The 20,851-nt window shown below is 49.2% G+C and overlaps 1 protein-coding gene across 1 annotated transcript; it reads right to left on the bottom strand.

The window, feature by feature from the left end:
- Positions 1 to 11,388: 11,388 nt before the first annotated feature.
- Positions 11,389 to 12,324, bottom strand: LOC136787688 (olfactory receptor 14C36-like). The gene has a single exon (XM_066985002.1). It carries the CDS (start codon positions 12,322 to 12,324, stop codon positions 11,389 to 11,391), a length of 936 nt encoding a protein of 311 aa, XP_066841103.1.
- Between the last annotated feature and the right edge of the window lie 8,527 nt (positions 12,325 to 20,851).

Below are 20,851 nucleotides of genomic sequence, written 5' to 3'. Positions count from 1 at the left end.
AGGGGTTTCCTGTGCTGGGCTGGGCTGCAGTTACAGGGACAAAGACCACTGCTGGCAGTGGAGGTGCCCTGGGAACTCCACCTGGCTCCACCTGATTTTCCCAAAGGGCTCCGGTCTCCTGCAGGTCTTTTCTGACATCTGCTGGTCCAGGGAAGTGCCTCAAACAAAATGGGGCCACAGGAGGTTTTCCGTGGTTGCTTGTGGTCGGATAGCAATATTCTGCCCGAATACCCAATAAATTCTTTAGTACTCAATTAATAAAGCAACTACTCATCAGCTCAAATGATTCAATCCCTTCCATTAAATGTCTCACGTGAATAATTTCTATCATGAAGAAATTTTCAGGATATATATTCAGGACAGGAGAAGAAATCCTGGTGTTCGCCTGTACTTGCTTTGTCATCACTTTCTATCATGGTGTGCTCCCTCATCTTCCAGGCATGAAACCAATCTTGATTACACAGACCCTGCCGAATGTTCCCTTGCCAGCTGCCTGTCTGGACCCATGCACTTCCCATGGTTCTCCTGCTTTGCCCTCCCCTTACTCTTGGATCATTCAGACCGCTCTCACCAACCCAGTTGCTGCTTTGAGTTTCAGTGAGTTCCAGCTCGCCCATCTCTCAGCAGTCTGTCTAATGGTTTCCTTAGCAAGAAACTCATCATTTCTCATTGAATTACTATGGTATGGATTAATATTAATACTATGATTTTAAATTTCCTATTAATCAGTGTAAAATATATCGTGTACAGTCATTCTTATGGGAAGGATAACATAATTGGAGGCAACAAAATGAGGAACTTGAAGTTTTTTTTTTTTTTAAATTGCAGCATGATTTCCTGTTATTTGTTTTTAAATAGGAAAACCCCTGTTCTTCCTACCTAAGCAGGGCTTCAAAGGAGTAACCCTAGACCAATATCTATAGGGAAATGATGCTCCAAACTGAAATGCAACAAAAATCAGCCTTTACAATGAGGAAAGATTTCTATTAGATGCTCTTTGAAATCTTCCTCCTTAACTACGCCATGAAAGTTCTCCAGTTAGCTGCACGAGTCCTGAAGACTTGAAGAACACTGTGGGAGAGATATGGCTGCTTAGGACTTTCTCTGTTTTAATGAGTTCCGTGGTGTATTTTAGTGCTGACACTACTAAGCTTGGGTAGTGAGAGGAGAATGATGCAACTGCTTGAGAAGGTAAAGTCAGGAGGAAAAGTTGAAGTGATTTGGAGTATTAATGGGCCCCACTGAGGGCTGTTCCTAACAAAGCCTCCCCAGGGACTTGTTAGGGCAGATAATTGGAGGCCATGATTGCAGAGAGGCAAAGCGCTGTGCTGAGAAAAGTCTTGGTTGGTTTTGGTGAAGCAGAAGGGCCAAGGCCTGACACCAGCCCCTGGGAGGGGAGATCCTGCATCCCCCCGTCTGGCTCAGGGCTCTTCTTGGGGTCTGTATGATGTGGTGGGCAGTGTGATGCCACGAGAAGAACTTCATTAGGACACCTGCCCACCCCTGCACAGGGTATCAAGGAAGCAGTGAGGCCCCATTGCAATGACTATACTGTTATAAATTACTCTTTTAGCCAGAAAGAATTAGTTTATTGAGTAAGCGATCAGCAAGCAAAACAGCGCTGGGCGGCCAGGGAGTCCATGCTCCTCCAAACGGTGCGTGCCCCCCCCCCCCCCCCTTCGCAGTACCCTTTTATCACCAGGTTCTTCCGGGGTTACGTAGCCCCCCTTCCTGGTACTGCGGCTGCGTCAACTGTTGCTAGCGGGTCATCTCCGGTCCCTCCGGTGGTCGCACGGATGAAGGCAGTAGTCTTCCCCTGCTTGGTATGTGGTGTTTTCCCCTCCTTAATTGGTCAGGTTGGTTTGTCTTAAGATAGGGCAGTGGGTTATCATTTTTCCAATTACATTGTTTACACAAAGTTCTCTCAATCTTCTGTCCGAGACAGCAACAGGCTGGGTGCCTCACAGTTCTTGCCGCCACCTGGGTGACTCCCTTTGTTCCTTCTTAATATAGCCATGGGAAATAATGAACAAACATGCTTTATACATCACAATCCCTCCTTTTTCTTTTTGTTAGTTATTTTGTTCATTAATTCCTGGTATGCCTGACTACTAAGCATTAACATTTCAGCAGTTTCAGCATCCTCATCCGTAGTTATGGGTTCATATTTAGCACGGATATGCATCAAATGCGTTGCCTCTAAATGGCTTTTTACAATCGCGATTACTCGGTTAAAAACACATGGTCCAAAGGTTAGCCCTAACACTAATAACAACAATGGTCCTGCTATTGTTGACAGCAAAGCTGTAAGCCAAGGTGAATAATTAAACCAAGATTCGTACCAATTCTGCCTGGCTTCATTTTCTCGTTTCCTCTTTTCCAATCCTTCTCTGAGCTTCCTCATTGTATCCCTCACTACTCCAGTGTGGTCTGCATATACAGAGCATTCTTCTTTCAAGGCGGCACATAATCCACCTTGTTGCAGAAATATCAGATCTAGTCCTCTACGGTTTTGCAAAACAACTTCTGATAGTGACCGTACCGATTTTTCCAGGGCAGTAATCGACTGTTCAACTTGACTTAAGTCTTCACATATAGCCACACATAGGGAGGTGAACTCCTGGCTTTGTCTGACCAGAGAGACAACTCCAGTGCCCACCCCGGTACCTCCCAGAATTATCAACGTTGCCAATGTTACAGCCGTGATTGGTTCTCTTTTTGTTAGATGGTACTCTGCTACCGTGTGCCATGTATATACGTACTCCTCAGAATGGTATAGAATTCTTGGTACAATTATCACCTGTATACAGAAACCTTGAGATACATTAAAGAGTTCAAGTGATAAACAAGGGGTAACACCCATCGATGAGCAGACCCATTGTTGTGGTTTAACCCGGCTGGCAGCTAAACACCACACAGCCGTTCGCTCACCCTCCCCCCTCCCTCTCTGGGATGGGGGAGAGAAACGGGAAAGTGAAGCCGGTGAGTTGAGATAAAGACAGTTTATTAAGACAGGAAAATAATAATAACAATAATAATAATAATAGTGATAATGGTAATAGTATTAACAATAATAATGTGTAAGAAAACAAGTGATGCACAATGCAATTGCTCACCACCCGCTGACCAATGCCCAGCCTATCCCCGAGCAGCCGCCCCCCCCCACCCCGGCCAGCCACCCCTATATATTGTTTAGCATGACGTCAGATGGTATGGAATACCCCTTTGGCCAGTTTGGGTCAGCTGTCCTGGGTCTGTCCCCTCCCAGCTCCTGCTGCACCCCCAGCCTGCTCGCTGGCAGGACAGAGCAAGAAGCCGAAAAGTCCTTGGCCTGGTGTAAACACTGCTCTGCAACAATTAAAACATCAGCATGTTATCAGCGCTCTTCTCATCCTAATCCAAAACATAGCACCCTACCAACTACTATGAGCTACTTAACTCTGTCCTAACTGGAACCAGGACAGATATCCACCCCTTATTCCATACCATTTATGTCATGCTCAGGTTACACTCTGTCCAATACATTCTAATTAATCACCATCTTCATCTATGATATATAGCAATCATGGTAGTGATGACATACAGTATTATATAATAATTAACATACTACAATTCAACTCATGGGCTATTCTCACCCAGTATCAAATCCCCTTGAGGTACACACCGGACCTCCCCATTCTTTTGCATTACCCACCAAGTGCATCCAGGTCCCTGAGCAAAAACAATTCCACGAATGGGTTTGCCTTTTCCTGAGGCAGGAGTAGCCCAGACTGTTTTACCCAGCATGTTTCTTTTTTGCTAGTTGGTGGAGACATAGCTGTTATCTTGTTGATCACATCCATTGGGATTTGACGACGTCCATCTTGCCATTTAATTCCTAAAAACTGGATCTCTCGTGCAGGTCCTTTAACTTTATTCTGTTTTATGGCAAAACCGGCCTTCAGAAGGATTTGGACTATTTTCTTCCCTTTCTCGAAAACTTCTTCTGCAGTGTCACCCCACACAATGATGTCATCGATGTACTGCAGGTATTCAGGAGCTTCCCCCTGCTCCAGCGCAGACTGGATCAGTCCATGGCAAATGGTAGGGCTGTGTTTCCACCCCTGGGGCAGCCGATTCCAAGTATATTGGACTCCCCTCCAAGTGAAAGCAAACTGTGGCCTGCACTGTGCTGCTAGAGGGATGGAGAAAAATGCATTAGCGATATCAATTGTGGCATACCACTTGGCTGCCTTTGATTCCAGTTCATACTGGAGTTCTAGCATGTCCGGCACTGCAGCACTCAGTGGTGGCGTGACTTCGTTCAGGCCACGACAGTCCACTGTTAGTCTGCACTCACCATTAGACTTTCGCACTGGCCATATGGGACTATTAAAAGGTGAATGAGTCTTGCTGATCACTCCTTGGCTCTCCAGTTGACGAATTAGCTTATGGATGGGACTCAGGGAGTCTCGGTTGGTGCGATATTGCCGCCGGTGCACAGTTGTGGTAGAGATCGGCACTTGCTGTTCTTCAACCCTCAGCAACCCCACAACAGAAGGGTCCTCTGAGAGACCAGGCAAGGTAGACAACTGTTTAATGTCCTCTGTCTCCAAAGCAGCTATGCCAAAAGCCCAGCGGAACCCTTTTGGGTCCTTGAAATATCCTCTTCTAAGATAGTCTATGCCAAGGATGCACGGAGCATCTGGGCCAGTCACAATACGGTGCTTTTGCCACTCATTCCCGGTTAGACTCACTTCAGCCTCCAATACAGTTAACTGCTGGGATCCCCCCGTCACACCATAAATACAGATGGGCTCTGGCCCTTTATAGCTTGATGGCATTAGAGTACATTGTGCACCGGTGTCTACCAAAGCCTTATACTTCTGTGCGTCTGACGTGCCAGGCCATCGAATCCACACAGTCCAATAAACTCGATTGTCCCTTTCCTCCCCCTGGCTGGAGGCAGGGCCCCTCTAGTCCTGGTCAGAATCTTCATTTCTGTGTTTAAAGGACTGCCTGCTGGAAGTTGGAGCAGCAAACCTTTCAGAGAACTCCTTTTTCCCAATTGTTTTCCTTTGCAATTCACGTACCCGTGCCTCTAGGGTCGCAGTAGATTTTCCATCCCATTTTCTCATGTCCTCTCCATGGTCACGTAGGTAAAACCACAGGGTGGCGCGGTGTGTGTGCCCACCATATTGTCTTCCTTGCATAGATGAACGTTTACCCCTAATAGCTGAGACACTGGTTTGTACAGGTGGGGAGGAAAATAATCTCTCTTCAAGTTGGTGGATCTTTTCAGAAAGTTTCTCCAAGGTATTCTCTTTTAGCTGGTGGACACTGGTTCGTTCAGGTGAAGGGGAAGATAATCTTTCTTCAAGTTGGTGGACCTCTTCAGAGAGTTTCTCCACAGCTGAGACACAGGCCTGTAGGGAAGAGGAGAGATTTCCTTCGTACTGCCGGAGTATTTTAGTCACTTCATTCACTGTGGGATTCTCCTCCGTTTTCCAGGCTAGTATTGCCAATGAGTTGGCATATGATGATGGGGCACTCTGTACAAACTTCCGCCACATGGGTAGTGTACACCGGACTGCATCTGGATCTGAGGATGTTTGTTCGTCGTCTAGGTCCTTATAAATTACTTCCCGTACGGCCAATTCCCTCAGGTACTGAATTCCCTTCTCCATGGTGGTCCATTTGCTTGGTAAACATACAAGTTCTTCCTTGAAGGGATACCTTTCCTTCACAGCTGACAGGAGACGCCTCCAGAGGCTGCGAGATTGTGCTCCATCTCCAATTGCTTTGTCAATGCATGCGTCCCTAGCAAGGGATCCCAGCCGCCTGGCTTCCTTGCCCTCCAATTCCACATAATTGGCTCCCGTATCCCAGCACCGGAGCAGCCAGGTGACAAGCTGCTCGCCTATACAGCGACCAAAATCTTTTCGCACATCTCGTAGCTCACGCTGGTATAGAGTCCGGGTAATTACTGTTGATTTTTCGACATCCTCATCCTCATCTTCAGTCTTCTGCACCTTTGATGGCCGGTGTAGAGTCCGGGTAGTTTCTGTTGATTTTCCGACATCCTCATCCTCATCTTCAGTCTCCTGCACCTTTGATGGCTGGTATGGAGTCCGGGTAGTTACTGTTGATTTTTCGCCATCCTCATCCTCATCTTCAGTCTCCTGCACCTTTGATGGCCCAGCCTCGTCTTCACTACGCCCAGACTTAGCAGAAGACTGTCTGCGTTTTAAACGACCTGAGCCTCTATACCATTTTTTCACCTTGTCTACAGGGGCAACTTGCACTGCTACAGCTCGTTTCTCTGACCCAGCCACAGGGTCTGCCACAGGGGTTGGAATACCCTCTGCGGGGTCAACTTGCACTGCTACAGCTCGTTTCTCTGACCCAGCCACAGGAGTGGGAGCAGCTGCACGAGCTGGGGCAGCTGCAGGAGCCGGAGCGGCTGCCGGAGCCGGAGCGGCTGCAGGAGCCGGAGCTAGGTTGCTAGTAGCATCAATTGCAGCTCGATAGGCACAAGCCAGACCCCAGCACGCTACAGTGATTTGTGTCACTTTGGAACTGCCAGAGTCATGACACCTTCTTTTCAAGCATTCTGCCAGCTTTTTAGGATTTTGCAGTTGTTCAGGGGTGAATGTCCAAAACACTGGAGGTGACCACTGCTCTAGAAACCTGCCCATATCCTCCCACACTCCCTGCCACTCGCAACTATCCCGCCTCAAGACAGATCTCCGGATGAGATTCCTAAGTAGTTGTTTAACCCTCCACAAAATCTGAAGCGCATTCAGGAGACATAACAACAAGAGCAGGCTGGTCTGAGTATCCCAAGGATATTCAACATCTCGGAGAACCACCGTAACTAACTCGGGGGATAAGAGGGTGGTGGTGGTGAAGGAGAAAGGGAGAGTGAACAGGTAGGGAAACATGTCTTCCCCTGTCCCCTTCACAGATTGGCTCCCTAACGAAAACAGGCAATAGGTGTAATTGCTAATAGTTTCCGAGATATGGGTTCCAAAGTATAGAGTCGACGTCAGTGCTGAGTACAAATACCAGGTTAAAGTCGTGACCAGATATTTCATCATTTCATAAGCCATTGCTACACCGCACAGTACCATAACAATCTTAAACCAGGGCCCGGAAAGGATAAACAGTGCAACAGGGAGCACATACAGAAAGTAACGCACCATAAAACTCAATTTGGAATACAGGTACAGCAGACTGGAGATTAAGGCAATCAACATCGTGACTAGCAACTATTAAGCAGGTCCAATACTTATACCAATTTTAGTTTAACACACTCTGGTCAGATTTGTCGATATCTCAACCCTTCGGGCCCCACGTTGGGTGCCAAAAGGACTGTTGTGGTTTAACCCGGCTGGCAGCTAAACACCACACAGCCGTTCGCTCACCCTCCCCCCTCCCTCTCTGGGATGGGGGAGAGAAACGGGAAAGTGAAGCCGGTGAGTTGAGATAAAGACAGTTTATTAAGACAGGAAAATAATAATAACAATAATAATAATAATAGTGATAATGGTAATAGTATTAACAATAATAATGTGTAAGAAAACAAGTGATGCACAATGCAATTGCTCACCACCCGCTGACCGATGCCCAGCCTATCCCCGAGCAGCCGGCCCCCCCCACCCCGGCCAGCCACCCCTATATATTGTTTAGCATGACGTCAGATGGTATGGAATACCCCTTTGGCCAGTTTGGGTCAGCTGTCCTGGGTCTGTCCCCTCCCAGCTCCTGCTGCACCCCCAGCCTGCTCGCTGGCAGGACAGAGCAAGAAGCCGAAAAGTCCTTGGCCTGGTGTAAACACTGCTCTGCAACAATTAAAACATCAGCATGTTATCAGCGCTCTTCTCATCCTAATCCAAAACATAGCACCCTACCAGCTACTATGAGCTACTTAACTCTGTCCTAACTGGAACCAGGACACCCATCTAGCGTTATTTGCGGGTATTAACCATTTTTCTTTACCTCCTGGTGTAATCTTCTCCATAATACTGCATAGATGGAGCTTCTCACTAGGGATCGTACCTACACACCTGCCATTCCCAGTTACTTCCGTCAATGTTATTCCCACATCCCTTCCCCAATTGCATTGTGGAGGGTTGGTGTTACTTGAATGGGTGGCCTTTCCCAGATCCCCAGCGGCGTTGTAATATGGAGGCCTTATATCAAGACATAACCAGCGAGGTCTAGGTACGTTTGGATTTGTGTGATTCAATAAGTAATAACTAGCATTCATGATTCTCCACCTGTTATTCTCAGTCATCTCTTCATTTTTAATTTCATATTTTTGACCCACTGATTTATTAATAACCTTTAGTGGTTTTGGGCTATTAGCAGTTTGTATTTCAAAAGCTTGTCTATGTTGAATCCTTAAAATACTCCCTGACAGTTCTTGGTTTGGTCCCACCCGTTGGGGGTTCTTAGCCTCTTCTTTCTTTATATACATTATCCCTCCCCTGTCAGCTCCAGATTCATAAAACCTGATTCCCCAACGTTGTCCCAGGGTCCATCTTTGATCCCCCGGTTGGGTTACATTGATGTATGTGAATTTGCAATCTGACCTGGAGTACTGTAGACCTCCGCCATGGAGGGTGGTGTAGTGCCGTAGTTCACCCTTATAATTACATCCTGGTGGCCCATATCCCACCTTCAAATATTTATCTGCTCCAGCTCCGGGATTCCAGTCTGTGGCGATAGTCTCACAACCCCAATAAGCACAAAAGTATTCATGTGGATAATTACAATACGGCTTTCCCAGGTTAGAACTTGGGCACATATAGAAGCTTAATTGACCAGAACACGTTTGCTATATTTTTGCCCCATGTCACAAGGTCACACAGTGAGACCTTAAAGCTAGAGCCTCCAGCAGTAGTTATCTGCTGCACAACATGGTGATCTTCCCATCTAATTAGGCTCCATGTAAAAGGTTTATGAGGGTGCGCAGACCCAGGAACAGTGAAAACAATCACACCTATTACTATGTATCGCAAAAAGTGGATAGGGTTCATTTTCCGGAGTTCTTTACCTGGTCACACAGTTCCCCACCGTTTCACTCTCTGCCTCGCTTGTCAGTTCGGTTGCGGCAAAGTACAAGGTGCAGGTTCTTCTCGGCAGCAGTAGTGTTCTTCAGGGGAGTTTCTCGGGTAGCCTCTACACACTCTGTCATCTTCTTAGCACAGAAGGACGCTTAACCCTGAGAGCTGAGACACTGGTTTGTACAGGTGGGGAGGAAGATCAGTTCTCTTTAAGTTGGTGGACCTCTTCCAAAAGTTTCTCCACAGTCGAGATGCAGGCCTGTAGGGAAGAGGACAGGCTTCCTTCCCACTGCTTTTGACTTGCCTATAGTGAGAACATTATTTTCTGTAGGAACAGAACATTCTCACAATTTCCACTTAGTGAAAGTAACACTAATGCCACCAGTATCTATCCAGATCTGTTTCTACTTACCACAAGACATCATCTGAGTTCACATTAAGGCACCTTTTTCACACAGGCTGTTGTTCCATCTTAACAAATACTTAAGAACATTCTTCAAAGTCAGGCTTACCTGTAAACACTTGAGCTTCTGAGTTTGTCTTTTTTATTGTTATTTTATTTTATTTTTAAGGGCTGGAAAGGGAGCTCAGAACCCATGTAAGTAATTTCACTGAAAACAGACAAGGTGAAGGAAGTACTCAAACTCCTCAACATCAAACAACTGTAGAACCCAGGAACACTTACCTGCCAGCTTCTGAGCTTGAGTCACTTCCCAACTACTTCACAGTGAAGTCGTACCACCAGTGTTTTACTGTACTGAGAAGGCACCACCAATGTAGCTAGCTCCTAGAGTCACTAAAACTATTTCACAGAGATGGTAGAAAACATGAAGAAAAAGCAGCCTATGGGGAACACTGAGTCCATTGCACCACAACATTGCACACCCTAAATAACACAAGCCTCCAACTCCCCTGGGGAGGCAATTCCCCACCACTCCTCATGCTTCCTATAGAGCAAAGGTCAAATGATCCACACCTGGCAGATTTCACTTAACAAGGGTGGAGCCAAGAGACCTTGTGGAATAGGCTCATCTTCCTGGCTTCAGTCTTTGAAGGTCAATCGCTCCTTATCACTAATAGAAATAGCCTGAGAAGGGGCTTAGTGGTTAGAGTTGACCTAATGAATTAACTACAAATGGTGCACAAGGGTCACATTTCTCTTAGTCATTCTGTGAGGAAAATTAGTACAGAGCCTGTTAAAATCAATCAATCAATCAATCAATTTATAAATAAATAGAAGAAATAAAAGGAAAAAGAAAATGACCTTAAAGGCAAAATTGTTATCATAGATTTCCTTCTGTCTAGTCACGGCAGATAAAGAATATAGCAATCAGAATTACTTTTCTTGACATTAATGTTATTTAAATTTGCTTTTCTGAGATCTCTTCTTTCTGTAGGACTTTTCAAAATCTAGCCCCGTGACCTCTGACTACAGTATTTACTTTGACTGACTCTCATGTATAAATGCCAGGATCCGGATCCTCACTCACTATTCAGGTCAAGGGCTGGGCTGAAGGTTTGGGCTTTAATTTGGTTACATGCCTACATTGCTGTTTCCTGGCAGGTCATGGGAAGGAGATTGGCTGGCTTGGGGGAGCTTATGTACATGTGGCTTTTAGGCTGCAGCCAAAGTGTTCCTCTAGATCTGGAAGTCTGAAGAGGGTTGCAGTCTCCAAGCTCAGATACAACCACAGTTTAGTCTGGCGCAACTGATTTTTGTGTTCCTTACCCTAGCTGTTCCTTCACCTCCTCTTCAGAGACAAGGACACGCATCTCTTTCGTGCTCCTTCATTAGGAAACAAACCAGGAGAGATTAAAGCCTCTTTCTTCAAGTCAGTAAGATACTGGGCTCCTAAGGTGGTGAAGGGCCTAGAGGGGAAGACGTATGAGGAGCGGCTGAGGTCACTTGGCCTGGTCAGCCTGGAGAAGAGGAGGCTGAGGGGAGACCTCATCGCAGTCTACAGCTTCCTCACGGTGGGGAGTGGAGGGGAAGGCGCCGATCTATTCTCTTTAGTCACCAGTGATAGGACCCATGGGAATGGTGTCAAGCTGAGGCAGGGGAGGTTTAGGCTACACATCAGGAAGAGGTTCTTCACCGAGAGGATGGTCGCCCACTGGATCAGGCTCCCCAGGGAACTAGTTACTGCACCAAGCCTCTCAGAGTTTAAGAAACATTTCGACTGTGCACTTAGTCCCATGGTCTGAATTTTGGGGTAGACCTGTGTGGTGCCAGGAGCTGGACTTGATGATCCTTATGCATCCCTTCCAACTCGGGATATTCTATGATACTGTGATTATTTTTTTGCGACTTATTCCCATTTTAACAGCACAGATGCAGCTAACTGCTTCTGGAAGACAACTGAAATAACTTCTTCAGTGCGTGCTTGAGCTCCTGGTTCCTTATGCTGTAGATGAGGGGGTTCACTGCTGGAGGTACCACTGAGTACAGAACTGACACCACCAGGTCCAGGTGTGCGGAGTAGAGGGAGGGGGGCTTCAGGTGGGCAAATGTGGCAGTGCTGATAGAGAGGGAGACCAAGGCCAGGTGAGGGAGGCACGTGGAAAAGGCTTTGTGCCGGCCCTGCTCAGAGGGCATCCTCAGCACGGCCCTGAAGATCTGCACATAGGACAGCACAATGAAAACAAAGCAAACAACACCTAAACAGAAGCTAAATGCAATGAACCCAACTTCCCTGAAGTAGTCTGAGTCTGAGCAGGAGAGCTTGAGGATTTGAGGAAGCTCACAGAAGAACTGATCAAGATCATTTCCTTGGCAGAGGGGCAGGGAAAATGTAGTGGCCGTGTGCAGGACAGCAGTGAGAAAGCCACTGCCCCAGGCAGCTGCTGCCATCTGGGCACAAGCTCTGCTGCCCACGAGGCTCCCGTAGTGCAGGGGCTTGCAGATGGCAACGTAGCGGTCGTAGGACATGACTGTGAGAACATAAAATTCTGCTCCAATCAAAAAGGCAAAGAAAAAGACCTGTGCAGCACACCCTTGATAGGAGATGGCCCTGGTGTCCCAGAGGGCATTGGCCATGGCTTTGGGCAGAGTGGTGGAGATGCAGCCCAGGTCGAGGAGGGCGAGGTTGAGGAGGAAGAAGTACATGGGGATGTGGAGGCGGTGGTCGCAGGCTACGGCGGTGAGGATGAGGCCGTTGCCCAGGAGGGCAGCCAGGTAGATGCCCAGGAAGAGCCCGAAGTGCAGGAGCTGCAGCTCCCGCGTGTCTGCGAATGCCAGCAGGAGGAACTCAGTGATGGAGCTGCTGTTGGACATCTGCTAATTCTGGTCATGAGGTCCTGTGCAAGGAGGACAAAGGCAGTGGTAATGTACCACAGGCATATCAGAGGAAAACTCTCCATTTTCTCACTTAAAATCACCCAAAATTGCCCATTTCCAGGCAGATATTTTGAAGGTCTCTTTCATTGATTCTGCCTGAGAGTGTCTCTGGGAACAGGGGACTCATCTGTGGGCAATGCAAGAATCAGTCCTGCACTACAGCCAGAGGTAGTAGCATGGTAGTAACATGGTAGGAACATGGGGTAGTCTCAGATTAACTTTACTGCTGATATCAAAGAGATTTCTCCAGTTTTGCTCCCAGTTCACCCAACTGCAGAGCAGAGGTGTGGAGATTTAGTTATTTAATTGTTTTGTATTTTTCGTTCTAGCTGTCCCACCACACCTGAGGAGTGTTTCTAAGGCATAAATCCTGGGCGTTCTGCTGCACTCCAAGTAAAACCTTGTGGATCCTCAGAGGCAAAGAGAATGTCCCTTTAGTGCAGAGTGTCCCACAGAGACGACAGCCAGTCTGTCCATTAGTGCTGGTCTGAGCTGTGCTGACATCTCTTTGAGCTACAGGACAATTGCACTAAGGAGGTTCTCCTGAGAAGAACCTGGGTACTGCTGAGAGCAGAAGAAGCCAGGCTCCAAGTGCCCATCTCCAGACCCCTCACCCTGTCCCCGTACTCCCCTTCCCCCAAGCACCACGAGGGCTCACCCCATGGGCAGGTGAAACCCCCATCCCCAGGCAGCCTGGGAACAAGAGCAGCAGCAGCACGGCCAGGTGGAGAAGCCAGGAGGAATGGCAGCGTGCTGCTGCCAGGGGAGGCAAGGCCAGGGAGGGACAGACGGACACTCAGCACACCCTCCTGTGCTGCAGCTCTGCCTGCAGAGGAGGCAGCTCCTGCTGGGGACAGCGGGGGCTTGAGGGCACAGGCTGTGCTGGTGGCAGAGGAGAGCAGGGGGTGTCCCAGGGAAGGCGCCTGCCCTGCAGGGGCTGGCAGGGAGGTGCCTGAGCCCTCCCTCGCACAGCATTTCTGGCAGCAGCTCCCTCTCACCGCCTGCCCATGTCCCTGCTGCCTGCCCGTGTCCCTGCTGGGAGCCGCTTCTGTGTCCCCACGTCTCCTCCCTGTCCATGCTCACACACCCATCCCACAAGATGTGTACTCGGATTCACTCAGATTCCCCTCCACTGCAGGAATCTGAAAGCACAGAGTCCAAAAAATCTCTTCCCTTCAGATAAACCAAGCCTCTGTCTTCCCTTCGAAATTTCTTCTTATAAATGCCATTCTCTACAGCTTCTTCTACACTTTGCTGGAGAAAGAGAGAGACCCATCCCGACAGATGCTGTCAGGCATCGGATGTGCCAGCTGTAGAAGACCCCTCTGGCAACCCCACCTGCATGGCCCTGCAGCCAGAGACGTACCTTGTCAAGGGCTGTGCAGACTTCTCCTGCAGGCAGCTCTCAGCATCCTCCCACTGATAACTGCCTCCAAGCCCTCTCTCCTTCTCTCCTGTCCCCGTGCCAGCTGCGGTCAGAGCCCCCAGCCCTGCTGCGCTGTGCACAGGAGCTGCTCCTGGGCACAGCTGTCTCTCTGCACCAGGGCCCTCTTGCCACGAGCTCTCTCTGTCCCACGAGCCCGGCCCAGCTCAGCACCAGACGCCCAGCCCAAGGCATTGGAATCCCCCCTCGGGGGGCTTTGGGGAGGAGCCCACGAACCTCAGGCACTGAGAGACAATTGAAGACATCTCTCAACAAGTCCAAGTCAGAGGCAAGTTTCCTGCAGTGTCCCCCTGAGGGCCAGCACTGACACAGCCTCCCTTGGAGCTCGTTAGAGCAGAGCATTGGAGGCGGTGAGGACAAGGAGACAAAGGCAGTGTGAAGGTGACCCTGATGTGTAGGAAATCTGGATGTGTGTCACCAAGCACAAGGGTCAGGCCTTGACCCCCAGCCCCTGGGAAGGGAGATCCTTTCCCTTCACACAGTTCTCAGGGCTCTTCCTGGGGCAGGAGGAGATGGGGATGTGCATGGCCAAGTGCAGGAGAATGGTACGAGCCCTGCCTGGTTCATGGGTGGGGGCAAGGAGGCAATGAGGCCCTGGTGCTTTACCGATAAGTTGTCTCCTCCTAGGCCTCAGTGGCAGAGACAACACCAGAGCCATGGACACAAAGCCCTGGGTCCTGTTGGGACTCTCAGCCTTGCTACAGCCCTTGCTGCTCTCCACAACAGGCTAACCTAGGCACTCTCAAAGCTGCACATCTTTCCCTGATGGCTGTAGACCCTTGTCCGTGTGGTATCTCACAGGATCTGAACTGAGTTTGATAACTAAGATCTTCTTGGTGGCCTTGCTCCTCGTATGGCAGCTCTGTAGGAAGCTGGCCTGGTTCCTGGGGAGCAGCACCACTGCTCGTATGGCATCCCTTGTGGTGCCCAGGCCCTCCTCCTCCTGGGCACTGTTCACTCACCAGGGTCCCAGTCTGCCCTGATATGTGGGGTTCCTCTTCCTCTGGTGCAGGACTGGGGTCTTCTCTCTGTAACTGTCAAGAGGTTTCTGTAGGCAAAATCCTGCAGTTTCTCAAGGTTCCCCTGGACAGATGCTGCATTCTGTCAGCTGTAAATGTCTGCAGGCAGATAGCTCACGCTGATTATGCCATCTCTCACAAGGGAAGAGCAGCAGGATTTTGCAGGACAGTTTGGACAATACCGCAGTAACTAGTTGAATGGAATTGCAGCACAAACTCATTTAAGGGTACGGGATAGAAGGCTGCCAGATTCCACTTTTTCTCTTCTTCCTTCTCATGCATGCTGTTATTTTGTCTGGAACTGTGTCCCATGTACAAAACACTGCACCATACCAGCTAATAGGAAGAAAATTAATTCTATCCCAGCCACAACGAGGACAATATCCACCCCATATTCCACACCATCTGCATCGTGCTCAGCTCCAGTACTTTCTAATTAATCACAGTATCACAGTATCACAGATTTCTAGGTTGGAAGAGACCTCAAGATCATCGAGTCCAACCTCCGACCTAACACGAAGTACTCCACTAAACCATATCGTTAACTCTACATCTAAACGTCTTTTAAAGACCTCCAGGGATGGTGACTCCACCACCTCCCTGGGCAGCCCGTTCCAATGCTTAATAACCCTTTCGGTAAAGAAGTACTTCCTAACATCCAACCTAAAACTCCCCTGTCGCAACTTTCGCCCATTCCCCCTCGTCCTGTCACCAGGCACGTAGGAGAACAGACCAACCCCCACCTCTTTACAGCCTCCTTTAAGGTAACTGTAGAGAGCGATAAGGTCGCCCCTGAGCCTCCTCTTCTCCAGGCTGAACAAGCCCAGCTCCCTCAGCCGCTCCTCGTAAGACTTGTTCTCCAGGCCCCTCACCAGTTTGGTCGCCCTTCTCTGGACTCGCTCGAGCACCTCCATGTCCTTCCTGTAGCGAGGGGCCCAAAACTGAACACAGTACTCAAGGTGCGGCCTCACCAGAGCCGAGTACAGGGGCACAATCACTTCCCTAGACCTGCTGGCCACACTGCTTCTTATACAGGCCAGGATGATGTTGGCCTTCTTGGCCACCTGGGCACACTGCTGGCTCATATTCAGCCGACTATCAACCAATACTCCCAGGTCCTTCTCGGCCAGGCAGCTTTCCAGCCACTCATCTCCCAGCCTGTAGCTCTGGTTGGGGTTGTTGCGCCCCAGGTGCAGGACCCGGCACTTGGACTTGTTGATCTTCATACAGTTGACCTCAGCCCATCACTCCAGCCTATCCAGATCCTCCTGCAGAGCCTTCCTGCCCTCGAGCAGATCGACACACGCACTTAGCTTGGTGTCATCTGCAAACTTACTGAGGGTGCACTGGACGCCCTCATCCAGATCATCGATAAAGATATTAAAGAGGACCGGCCCCAGTACTGAGCCCTGGGGGACACCACTAGTGACCAGCCTCCAACCAGATTTGACTCCATTCACCACAACTCTCTGGGCCCGGCTATCCAGCCAGTTTCTAACCCAGCGAAGCGTACGCCAGTCCAAGCCCCGAGCAGCCAGTTTCTTGAGGAGAATGTTGTGGGGAACTGTGTCAAAAGCCTTACTGAGGTCAAGGTAAACCACACCCACAGCCTTTCCCTCATCCACCAGCGCGTCACTTGGTCATAGAAGGAGATCAGGTTCGTCAAGCAGGACCTGCTTTCATAAAGCCATGCTGACTGGGCCTGATCGCCTGCTTGCCCTGCAAGTGCCGCGTGATGACCCTCAAGATAATCTGCTCCATGAGCTTTCCTGGCACTGAGGTCAAACTGACAGGCCTATAGTTCCCCGGGTCTGCCCTGCGGCCCTTCTTATAGATGGGCGTCACATTGGCTAGCCGCCAGTCAACTGGGACCTCCCCCGATAGCCAGGACTGCCGACAAATGATGGAAAGCGGCTCGGCCAGCTCCTCCGCCAGTTCTTTCAGTACCCTTGGGTGCATCCCATTCGGCTCCACCACCTTTTCTCTTTTGATATACACACAGAGATATCATGCCCTTAGTCTGTGGGTGTCGTGGAGTTGGCTAGGATTGAGTTAATTTTCCTCCTAGTAGCTGGTATGATGCTGTGTTTTGGATTTAACATGAGAAGAATGATTATCACACACTGATGGCTTAGTTGTTGCCCAGCAGTGCATATCGCTAAACACCATGAGGTGGGTCTGCCTCCCCACCTGCCCAGCACAGCCCTCCCTCTGCACGACCCCTTGCTCTGCAGAGCAGCTCCTCTGGTTGTCATGTCAGAGAGTCCAACTTTTGCCTGAAGTCATCCCTCAGGGCTGCTTGCAGCTTTCTACACAGAGGTGGCCACTGCCTCCCAGATGCCCAGGAGGCCATCTGAGGCCTGCATGATGGCCTGGGAAACATTACCCTGGATCCACAGAAGCCATTCCCAAACCAAAACACGTAAGCAGGAAGATCACTGTGGTGGTGGTGGAGAGCTGCTGGGCACCTTGTGCAGGGTGCTCCTACAGGGTGCTCCTTTGTGCCCTTTGCCCTCCTGACTACAACGCCACTTCTGTCTCAGGAATGGAGGAGCCAACAGAGGTGAGACAGAGATCATGAACTGTGAGATCACGAGTGCCATCAGATAGCTGCCCCTTAGAAGACAACTGATATGGGAGGTTCATGAGAAGCCTGGCCAGGAGAGGTGTGTGATTTCAGGATGGAACAGGGGCTTGACAAGAAGAAATTAACAATTTTGAAGAGGAAAGAGGGTTCACGTAATGTTCATTCTGCTGTAACACTGACTTAAACAGTCACATAAAGCCCTGCCCCTATTTTAACTAGTAACCTTAATCCCTAAACCTAAATGCTGCTCCACACCCTGACAGGAATTCACTACTCTAATGCCTGACCTCAAAGAATCCCGTGAAGCCAAAACTCAGCCCCTTACCTTTACACTTGGTCTCTTGCTCAGCCTGATCCCTTCCCTTTACACTAGCATTAAAATGCTCTTTTTAATCCTAGAGAAATTCTTACCAGTGCTAAAGCAAACCCTAAAGCGCAAAGTTTACCATAGCCTAACCACAGACCTGACACCCCAAGCAGAACACCAAACCCTCCCACTAAACAGTTGCTTAATCTCTCACCCAAAGCCCCTGTTCCTGTGCATTAACCTCCTCACCTTAAACCCTCTCCTAAACCTTAACTCTGAGATCATGAAAGCCATCAGAAAGCTGATCCCAATGAGATGACTGATATGGGGAGGTCAGGAGAAGCATGGACAGGAGAGAAGTGAGATTTGGGGGAGGGAATAGGGGCTTGGCCAGCAGAAATTAAGGAATTTCTAGAGGTAAGAGGGTTCAGGTTATGCTGATGCTGCTGTAACAGTGACTTAAAACAGTCACATAAGGCCCTTCCCCAGTTTCAATCAGTAACTTTAGTTCATAAATCGAACTGCTACCCCACACCCTGACATAAATCCACTCCTCTTATGCCTAACCTCAAAGTATGCACTGAAGCCAAAACTCAGCCCATAGCCTCTTTCCCTTACATTTATTCTCTTGCTTACCTTGATCCCTGCCCTTAACACTAGCTTGTAATTGCTCTATTTAACCCTAGACTTCAAGGGTTAAACAAGAATCAAAAACCTAAACAAAACCCTAAACCACAAAGCCTGCCCATCCCCTAAGCACAGACATGACACCCCAAGCAGAACATCAAACCTGCCCACAAAACCTTTGCTTAATCTCTAACCCAGAATGGTGAGCCCTGGTCCCTAATCCCAAACGTAAACACTGACCAAAGCCCTCGTTCCTGTGCATTAACCTCCGAACCTTCAGACCCTCTCCTAAAGCTTAACTTTGGGTGCTTGGCCCCTTGGGGCACGGCAGGAACTGCGAGGTCGCTGTGCAGTCACATGGCATTCAGAGGGGCCATGGATCTGATCAGCTTGTGGGCCACAAGGAGGAGATGGGTGGGAATGCTCTGCTGAGCTCAGCTCTGCCTCAGGATCTCCTGCCCCAGCAGGAGGAATGGGACTGGGGCAGTGACTGGGAGGTCACTTCTGTCTCTGCAGCTGATAGGGCAGCAGCAGGAACGTGTCACGCAAAGGGACTGTGAGGTCCCTTGTGTCTGGAGGTGGCAGGTCAGCCTTGGCTTCTCCCTGGGATGTGCACTTTGGGGCTGACATCTGCCAGTGGCCCTGCTAGGCCAGCAGAAGGCCCCTGCTTGGCATGCTGCCTGTGGGATCCCCTCTGCCTCCATCCCCAGGAGGACCCAGACAGAAAGAAGGCCCGCAGAGGGCTTGTCCTGTCCCTTCTGCTTGAGTCCACGACTGGGCAGCAGGAGGCCCAAGACTTGGCTGTGTCTAGCCAAGAAGCTGCAAGGCCAGCAGCAGGCCCAGGCCTTGGGAGATGCTGCTGAGGTGACTTTTGTCTGCTTGGCTGACAGGCCGCAAGGAGCCTGATGGGTTGGGATGCCTACTTCAGGAGTGGTTGCCACCCTGATGGAGCTTTCTTTGGTAGTAGGGAAGAGCAGGAGAGAAAAAACTGCCACAAAGTGCACCTTAGAAGGGTGGCACTGGCCACAAGGAGGAAGAAATGTCCCTCAAAGGGTCGTGTAGTGGTGACAGAGGTCACTGAAAGAGAGTTTATGATCAGACCCAGGCTTTGAGTTCATCAAGGAACAGCTGATGAGGGTTGACGAGACATGGGTGAGATTATGGAAATGCCGGGATGAGAGCAAGGTGGTGGACAGAGATGGGTGTCTGCAGGCTTCAAGGAAATAGGGCAAAGAGTGGGACAGCATAGGAAAGCCTACAGAGGAGAAGGCAGAGGGTGCTGGCAAGAATGGAAGGCCCCAACAGCCCTGATGTTTTTGTCCCTTTAGCTAGAGCTTCTGAGGAGATGAGATAGAGTCATTGCAATGGGGCCTCACTGCTTCCTTGATACCCTGTGCAGGGGTGGGGAGGTGTCCTAATGAAGTTCTTTTCATGGTGTTATAAATTACTCTTTTAGCCAGAAAGAATTAGTTTATTGAGTAAGCGATCAGCAAGCAAAACAGTGCTGGGCGGCCTTGGAGTCCAAACGGCCCGCATCCCCCCCCCACTTTTCACAGTCCTTATATCACCGAGTTCTTCCTTGGTTACATAGCCCCCCTTCCTGCTAGTGCGGCTGCGTCGACTGTTGCTAGGGGGTCGTCTCTGGTCCCTCTGGTGGTCGCACAGATAAAGGCCGTAGTCTTCCTCCGCTTGGTACGTGATGTTTTCCCTCCGTAGCCGGTCATGCTGTTTTGTCTTCAGATAGGACAGGTGGGTTATCAAATTTTGCAGTTATAGTATTTACACAAAGTTCTCTCAACTATCCGCCCCAGACAGCAACAGGCAGGGAGCCTCAAGGTCCTTACAGCCACCTGGAGACTCCCTTTGTTCCTACTTGATATAGCCATGGGAAATAATGAACAAACATGCCTCATACACCACAATCGCTCCTTTTTCTTTTAGTTAGTTATTTTGTTCATTAATTCCTGGTATGCCTGTCTGCTGAGCATTAGAGATTCAGCATCCTCACTCGTGGTCATGGATTCGCATTTGGCACTAATATGCATCAAATGTGCTGCCTCCAAACGGTTTTTTACAATCGCAATTACACGATTAAGAATACATGGTCCAAAAGTTAGACTCAATATTAGTAACAACAAAGGTCCCGCTATTGTCGACAGTAAAGTTGTAAGCCAGGGTGAATAATTAAACCAAGATTTGTACCAATTCTCTTTAACCTCATTTTTTTGCTTTCTTTTCTCTAATCCTTCTCTGAGCTTCATCATTGTATCCCTCACTACTCCAGTGTGGTCTGCATATACACAGCATTCTTCTTTCAAGGCGGCACATAATCCACCATGTTGTAAATACACCAGATCCAATCCTCTACGATTTTGTAAAACAACTTCTGATAGTGACCGTACCGATTTTTCCAGGGCAGTAATCGACTGTTCAATTCGAGTTAAGTCCTCATCTACGGTCACACATAGGGAGGTAAACTC

The sequence above is a fragment of the Anser cygnoides genome, chromosome 30 (genome assembly GCF_040182565.1).
Source record: "Anser cygnoides isolate HZ-2024a breed goose chromosome 30, Taihu_goose_T2T_genome, whole genome shotgun sequence".
Classification (NCBI taxonomy): Eukaryota; Metazoa; Chordata; class Aves; order Anseriformes; family Anatidae; genus Anser; species Anser cygnoides.
Note: the sequence above shows the minus strand (reverse complement) of the source record. Positions and strands in the feature narration are given on the sequence as shown.

Bases quoted from the DNA above. Each gene is read 5' to 3' on its own strand.
- LOC136787688 (XM_066985002.1), bottom strand. From the start codon at position 12,324: ATGTCCAACAGCAGCTCCATCACTGAGTTCCTCCTGCTGGCATTCGCA.